This window comes from Merops nubicus, unplaced genomic scaffold (assembly GCF_000691845.1).
Source record: "Merops nubicus isolate BGI_N331 unplaced genomic scaffold, ASM69184v1 scaffold29452, whole genome shotgun sequence".
Lineage (NCBI taxonomy): Eukaryota > Metazoa > Chordata > Aves > Coraciiformes > Meropidae > Merops > Merops nubicus.
Window position 1 is genome coordinate 10,073 of NW_008593301.1, and position 7,158 is coordinate 17,230.

Below are 7,158 nucleotides of genomic sequence, written 5' to 3' on the forward strand. Positions count from 1 at the left end.
TAAATCTTCCCTCTTGAGCAAGAGAATACTTAATAAGTGCATTGGCTTATTATTAACCTGGACTTGGTCTTGTTGAGAAGGATGCATTTTTAGTTGAGAGACTCCCAGAAGATGATACACTGATTGAAAATTGTTCACCCAGAGCAAATGATCATTATTCCTTGTTTCTGTTTTATGTCCTAGAATGCTTCATTGCTCCTGAAAACATGCTTTGTAAACGCATTAAATGAAACTGCAGCATGTGGCTTTATCTTTATCCAACCTGGTGCTCTTATTCTGTACTCCTTAAAGAAGAAAGAACACAGCAATTTTTTATTTTTTTTAAATAAAAATTTGCAGTTGCTTAGAAAAATCAGACAATATGACAGAAGGTGGCTTCAGGAACTCACCTCTTCTGTCTTTAATCTCATAAGGTGCTGTGCACCTTTTAAACCGAGTAGGAATTCAGAGCCCTTTGGAGATGGAGCTTCAGCAGTTTCAATTCCTCATATTCAGACAAATTTAATACACTATACCATGCCATTTTTGTCCTTCTCAGCACTGGAAATACAGGAAACATCGATGAAACCCTTCAGCAGTGTTTCCAATGTCAAGACACTGTGTCACTGTACAGGCTGGTTCTGAGATCAATTCAGGAGTCACTGCAGAGCGAAAGAGAGAAGGGTCTGTTGAGAGAGGTAAGCAGAGAGTGTGTCATGACTGCTACAGGTAACGTGTGTTCCTCCCAGTCAGTGTTTGTCTTGAGATAAAGGTAAATATCAATTTATGTTGGTTCATCTGTATGATTGAGAGATTACTGCATTATTAGTATAGAAGGGACAGTTTTATTTATCTCTCTGTTGCATGACTGTAGAACATACGACTGCTGTGTGTTAAATTTCAACTAAGTCATTGTTGCACAAAACAAACCAGAACTTTTCCACCATGATGTGATACAGAATTGGCACTTCCTTGCTGATCATTACCCTGATCCAGTGATTGACTACATCAGGCTTAGTAAATGTAATCAAACAGTGGCATATTGTAAATACAGGACACTGATTAGATTTCTGATTCCTCTTCCTGCCTTTGCAGAATGTCCCTGTTGTGTGGAGCATTTTTTTGATTAGCAGGTGGTACTCTATAATGACTAAAAGTTCTTAGTGCTGGCAGTTTAAGACCTTTGGCAAATTTCATTTAGGTGGAATTTCCTGGTGACAATGGAGTTATTTTCCCCCCAGTGTTTTAGAGGGAAGCTTAAGGAGCCATTTGTGTGTCCCAGGGTGTCCCATTTGGTGCTATATCTGCTAGAATATTAATCCATTAGTGCTGAGGACTGTTCTTTGGGGACAGAATAGGGAAAGGGCTTGTACAGGCAGATTTTCTTTTTTAACGTTGGCATATAAAGTTACAGACAGTGATGCACAATATTTATCTTGGAATTTCAGTGTAACTGAGCTCTGCAACAGATATCACTGTGTGAAATAATTTTTCTGTTTTACATAGCTACTGTGTGTCATTGGTGTGAGCCACAATGGAGTGAGTGAGTCGGAGCTGATGGAGCTTTACCCCGAGCTGTCTTCTGCAGTGCTAGCCTCGCTCGTTCACAGCCTGCACAAGATGTGTTTGCTGACATATGGCTGTGGCTTGCTCAAGTTCCAGCACCTCCAGGTATGTTTTATAACTCTAAACACACGCAGGGAAATCTTGCATACCTCCCTGTGTATCATCAGCACTCAATAAACAAATTAAACATATTCTCTTTCTCTCAATTTTACTCTTTCAGGCTTGGGAGATGGTGAGACTAGAGTATATGGAAGAAGGTGAAAATGTAACTTCTACCTACAGACAAAAACTAGTGGAATATTTCACCATGCAGCTAAGGTAGGTCAGAATTCCTCATGGTGTGCTCAGCACGTTTTATGGCCCGTGGATATTTTTGTTTTCTTCATATAGCTTTTCTGACTCAGTTTAGTAATTATGGCAAAATAACTGCAAAACCCCAGTTGTCAGTATAGCAGTTTGTGATTGATACTTAGTCTGTGAAAAGATTGACTATACAGGGGAGCACCCTCCCAGGTGAAACCACACTGAAGACCTGGGAAAACAGGACAGGGTCATGTAGCAGTCTGTCTGTACAGACATTGGCACACGGCAGCTTGCTGTGTTTTCACATCAAATGGAGAAGCTGTTGGGCCTCTCAGAGTTCTAATTTTGATTTGCTTTTCTTTCAATAGTCGAGACCGAGTGACTTGGAGAAGTGCAGATGAACTTCCGTGGCTCTTCCAACAGCAGGGTGATAAGCAAAAGCTACACAAGTGTCTTTTGAATCTCTTTGTGTCCCAAAACCTTTACAAAAGGTACAAAGGTAGCCACTGCTTGGGTGGTTGTAAATGTTTCCAAGTATTTTTTTGTCCACATAAATCAGAAAATGACAGATATAGATTAAAGGACCTTAAATAATGCTAAATGCTGTTGTTATATTTATCACCTGTGTTTTCTGTTGTGTTACGCCTGGGGGTTGGCAAAGGGATAAATACTATTGAACAGCATGAGTCTCCAGGGACTGGCTCTATAGAAAATGTAGCATACAGGCAAAATTGATGCATCTGGCCCTTTTCTTCTTAGCTAGCATCAGTCCGAATAGAGGGGTATCAGAGATAAGATGAGCTTCTTATTTCCTTGTTAAAACAGGGGACATTTTGCAGAATTGCTGAGTTACTGGCAGCTGGTTGGGAAAGATAAGAGCTCTATGGCAGCTGAGTATTTTGACTCTCTGAAAGAATATGAAAAAAGCTGTGAGGGAGAGGAAAGTATGATCTGCCTGGCTGATCTTTATGAGACCCTGGGACGGTTTCTTAAGGACCTAGGTCTTCTCAGTCAGGTAAGTACATTTAGAGATTGTTGTAACAGCAAGGAGGCCAATTAAGCGGAGCTCAGCACGTGCTTTGTTACGGTTGTTAAATTACTGTAACCTACAGGGTGCTGCCTGCTGCCAACATACTCTGAGCTTGGTTGTTACAGGCTGTAGCTCCTCTGCAGTGGTCTCTGGAGATTCGAGAGACTGCACTGGACCCAGACCACCCAAGGGTGGCACAGTCCCTCCACCAGCTAGCAGGAGTGTACGTCCAGTGGAAGAAGTTTGGGAATGCTGAACAGCTGTACAAGCAGGCACTGGAAATCTGTGAAAACGCCTACGGAGCTGAACATCCTCGCGTGGCCCGCGAGCTGGATGCACTTGCCACCTTGTACCAAAAGCAGAACAAGTAAGCTTAACCGTGCCAGTAGTGTTCTTTCATGTGAAGGTGGTACAAAAGTAGCAGCAAGGATTTCCTTCCTGAAGCCAGAACGTTTCTTTGGTTCCTTTTTAGAGTTTTGTAATTTGCAACACAGCCATGAGCATCCCCTCTGTACTGTTGTACCAGGCCACCTGATGGGGGGACAACTTTTGTGCTTAGTTTTCCAAAAAATGTCTAACAAGTTAGAGATAAAGGAGGAGCATTGTCTGGTCTGAGCATTTTAGATATTCTTATCTTCGACTAAAAAGCGCATTTTTTCAAGATTCTTAAATTCTCCTCAGATTTGTCTGTTCAAGTGACTGGGAAGCTTTCCAGAGTACCCGATGATGCTCATTTGGCATTCTTCCTAACGCTGTAAATAACTGCTTTCAGATATGAACAAGCTGAGCAGCTGAGGAAGAAGTCTTTCAAGATACGCCAGAAGGCAGCGAGGCGGAAAGGCAGCCTGGTAAGGAAGGGTTTGATACTCGGTAGAGTGCAGGGCGTGCTGTGGCTCTGGCAGCCCCGTGCTCCAGTGCTTTAGCTGATGGAGGGCTGAGGCAGTGAAGTTGCCTAGCAGCAGCATCAGAAACTGCCCTTTCAGTTCTGCAGGACTGCAGGGATCAGGGATAGCTGGGGTGTGTAACAGTGGCTGCACTCCCTACTTGTAATTCACTTTGCACGTAAGCATTAGCGTGGCAGCCTGTTCTACAAAGATCCTTGTAGAGCCTTGGGTAATGCTTCATGTGTATTTGTATATGGCATTTAGGATAGGAGATTAAATGGATTTTAAGTTTTGAGCTTATGAACCGAGGCATTTGATCTGAATTGGTTATTTGAACTGTGGAATTTAAGGAAATTAGCATGTACAATACAGACAAGTCAGAGCTGAACAACAGCACAGCAACTTAAAATTCCCTGGAAGCACATTTGGTGAAACTCGGTGCTAGACTGTAAATAAGCAGTGTCTTATGTGCCACTTAGCTGAAAACAGAACTTAAGCAGGATTAGTGTGCTCCTTTGGCACCAAACTGAGCCTTCAGATTGCCTGTCTGGCTTATCTTGCCTCGTGCTTTGCTGTAGTGTGGCTTCGCCCTCCTGCGCCAGAGAGCCCTGCAGCTGGAGGAGCTCACGCTGGGCAAGGACACCGCAGATAACGCTCGGACTCTCAATGAGCTTGGCGTCCTCTACTACCTGCAGAATAATCTTGAGTAAGTTGTGTTAATTGTGACACGTCCGCTCAGCACCCTCATAGAATGTAGAATGGGTGCTGCCAGCAGTACGTGTGGATGGCCTGATAGAGGAACTGCTGTAAATCTGCAATGGAATAGCACTAAACTACTCCAGTAAGATAAAATGCATCCTTTTGATAGGGACATGCTTGGATAGTGGCATTACACAGTTTTTTCTACTACTTTATCCCTTCTAGGCACGTTCTATGTGACTAACTCATGATGTATAAAACCCATTGCAGTCTCTCTCCCTGTGGTATGAAAGCTGTCTACTGAACCCTGTAGCATGTTTTATGTTTTTCTAAAGTTACTTGAGAAACGCGTGGTGTGTGCTGAACCTTTAGCTCTCACTCCACTCGTGCTCTGTCCCTGGGAGTACAGGACTGCCTTGAGGAGCTGCCCAGAAGTCAGCAGAATGTTTTCAATACGGAAGGGGTTACTTGCATAAGTGAAGACATGGGTTGAATTAAAGTGTAATGTTTGCTGAAATCTGCTGCCGCTGGCATTTCAGCCCTTTGCAGGGGCTCCAGGTTTGCACAGGAATGTATTAACTAGCTCTGCCTACAACCCTGCGTTTGTTGGGTTTCAAACAGCCACTCGGGCCTGTAGGGAGGTCGCCAGCTTTACACGGGTGTGTTCTGCAGGACTGCAGAGCTTTTCCTGAAGCGCTCCCTGGAAATGCGAGAGCGAGTGCTGGGAGCCGAGCACCCCGACTGCGCCCAGTCCCTGAACAACCTGGCAGCCCTGTACAACGAGAAGCAGCACTACGAGAAGGCAGAGGAGCTCTACGAGAAAGCTTTGGACATCAGGAGGAGAGCACTGGCTCCAGATCATCCTTCCCTGGCTTATACTGTGAAGCACCTGGCAGTGCTATACAAAAAGATGGTATGAACAAGCCTGTTGCTTTTTCTCACCACCTAAATGAACTGCAAGGCCCTTGTGCTGTTGTGAATCCAAAAGGAGTGGGGCCTGGGAATTCTGTCAGCTAATAGTGTTCTACACACACGTGTGAAAGATCTAGTCAAGGGGCCCTGGACTGGTTCCAAAAAGCTCAGTAGCCTCTTCAAAACGTGCTTTGCATAAAGAACAGTTATTTATGAGTCACGTCACCAGTGTCCTGCATGGGCAGTGTCACCAGGAGGCGTTCCTGGTTTGGTTAAAAGCTAGTGTTTCAGCTGCAGTGAGGGAGGCTCTTCCCAGCTGTATTGAGTTCTCCACTGTTGATTAAAAAAGAAAGTAGACGTAGAAACAGAGAAGCACATTAACTGGGAGTAAAATATGCTTCGTAATTTGGAAAATTGGGTCCTAATAAATATTCATGATCAGCAGTCGGTGTAGAATGTAACTATGAATTAACCAAAGCTAAAGCCGGAATAACCTGGAAACAGTTACATTTTCTCCAGAGGCTTTTGGTTAAAACAGTTTCACTGTTACCATTTTGGCCCAAGACAGCTGACTGGTGTGTTCCATTGTCTCTAGGGGAAGCTTGACAAGGCCGTTCCTCTGTACGAGCTGGCGGTCGAAATTCGACAGAAGTCGTTTGGCCCCAAGCACCCCAGTGTAGCAACTGCTCTGGTAAATCTGGCTGTCCTGTACTGCCAGATGGTAAGTTCTCCACGTCTTACACGTTCATTACACTCCTTAGGTTTTGTATGATTTGCTCCTTTCCAGTCTACAACCAATATGAGATTCAAAGGAGATGCAACCAACTTAGCAAATTCCTTGTTTAGTTTCAGTAGGAATGAGCTGTAGATGGTTTTCCTGTTTACTGTAGGTCTGCAATGCGCTTATCTGATTTTAAACACAGATTTTAATTGTACCTGTGGCAGTTCTAGAGCATTTGGTAATACAGAACTTCCAGGACTGTGATTTTCAAACCTGCCTAGGAAGCCCAGGCCCTGATTCTGATCCCATTAGTGGGAATTGCAGGCCGCTTGCTTTGGCAGTTTGAGTTCTCCTCCTCATGTGTCAGCAGCACTGAGAACTCAGGACACCTTTCTGGTTACGTGTGTGTGACTTTACACCTGGGACGTGTTGATAACTCTGCTGTAGGTTACACTGGCTATCCTTTTTTCCATCCCTAACAAGAAACTTTGTACTCCCCCAAAGAAAAAGCAGATTGAAGCCTTACCTCTTTACGAGCGTGCGTTAAAGATCTACGAAGACAGCTTTGGTCACATGCATCCTCGTGTGGGGGAAACGCTGAAGAACTTGGCTGTGCTGAGGTAAGATGATCTGCTTTATCCCTATAAAAGCCAATTACTGTACAAATTACTGCGTGGAATAAGACATCCTGGATTTGTGTACTTAAGAAAACAGAGAGCCTTGAGTGTGCTTTGTTGATAGCGTGGTGTCCGTTTCAGTTTAAATTGAGAGGCTTGTTTTATTGGCTTCAACTTTGTTTTACTCTTCTCCAAAGCTACGAGGGGGGAGACTTTGCGAAGGCAGCTGAACTTTACAAGAGAGCTATGGAAATAAAGGAAGCAGAGACTGTGCTGATAGGTGGAAAAGCCACTTCTCGCCACTCCTCGAGCGGAGACACGTTCAGCCTGAAGAGTGCATTATCACCAAATGTTTTCCTGGAGCATGGACAAAGGTGAGACAGACCTGCCCACAGAACAGGCAGTCTCGGGTTATTTTAAAGCAGATGTAAAATTAAGGCAAATCTG

The 7,158-nt window shown here is 44.1% G+C and overlaps 1 protein-coding gene across 1 annotated transcript in view; it reads left to right on the forward strand.

Annotated features, from left to right (window-relative positions):
- Nucleotides 1–7,089, forward strand: part of NPHP3 (nephronophthisis 3 (adolescent)) — a gene marked incomplete at its 5' end in the record, with an annotated part of 16,718 nt that extends 9,629 nt beyond the window's left edge. Inside the window, 12 exons of the mRNA XM_008935418.1 lie at nucleotides 539–677; nucleotides 1,486–1,650; nucleotides 1,766–1,863; nucleotides 2,217–2,339; nucleotides 2,674–2,863; nucleotides 3,004–3,245; nucleotides 3,651–3,726; nucleotides 4,341–4,468; nucleotides 5,134–5,374; nucleotides 5,969–6,094; nucleotides 6,599–6,714; nucleotides 6,909–7,089. Coding sequence (XP_008933666.1) covers nucleotides 539–677; nucleotides 1,486–1,650; nucleotides 1,766–1,863; nucleotides 2,217–2,339; nucleotides 2,674–2,863; nucleotides 3,004–3,245; nucleotides 3,651–3,726; nucleotides 4,341–4,468; nucleotides 5,134–5,374; nucleotides 5,969–6,094; nucleotides 6,599–6,714; nucleotides 6,909–7,089 — 1,825 coding nt within the window. The remainder of the gene's footprint in view (nucleotides 1–538; nucleotides 678–1,485; nucleotides 1,651–1,765; nucleotides 1,864–2,216; nucleotides 2,340–2,673; nucleotides 2,864–3,003; nucleotides 3,246–3,650; nucleotides 3,727–4,340; nucleotides 4,469–5,133; nucleotides 5,375–5,968; nucleotides 6,095–6,598; nucleotides 6,715–6,908) is intronic.
- Between the last annotated feature and the right edge of the window lie 69 nt (nucleotides 7,090–7,158).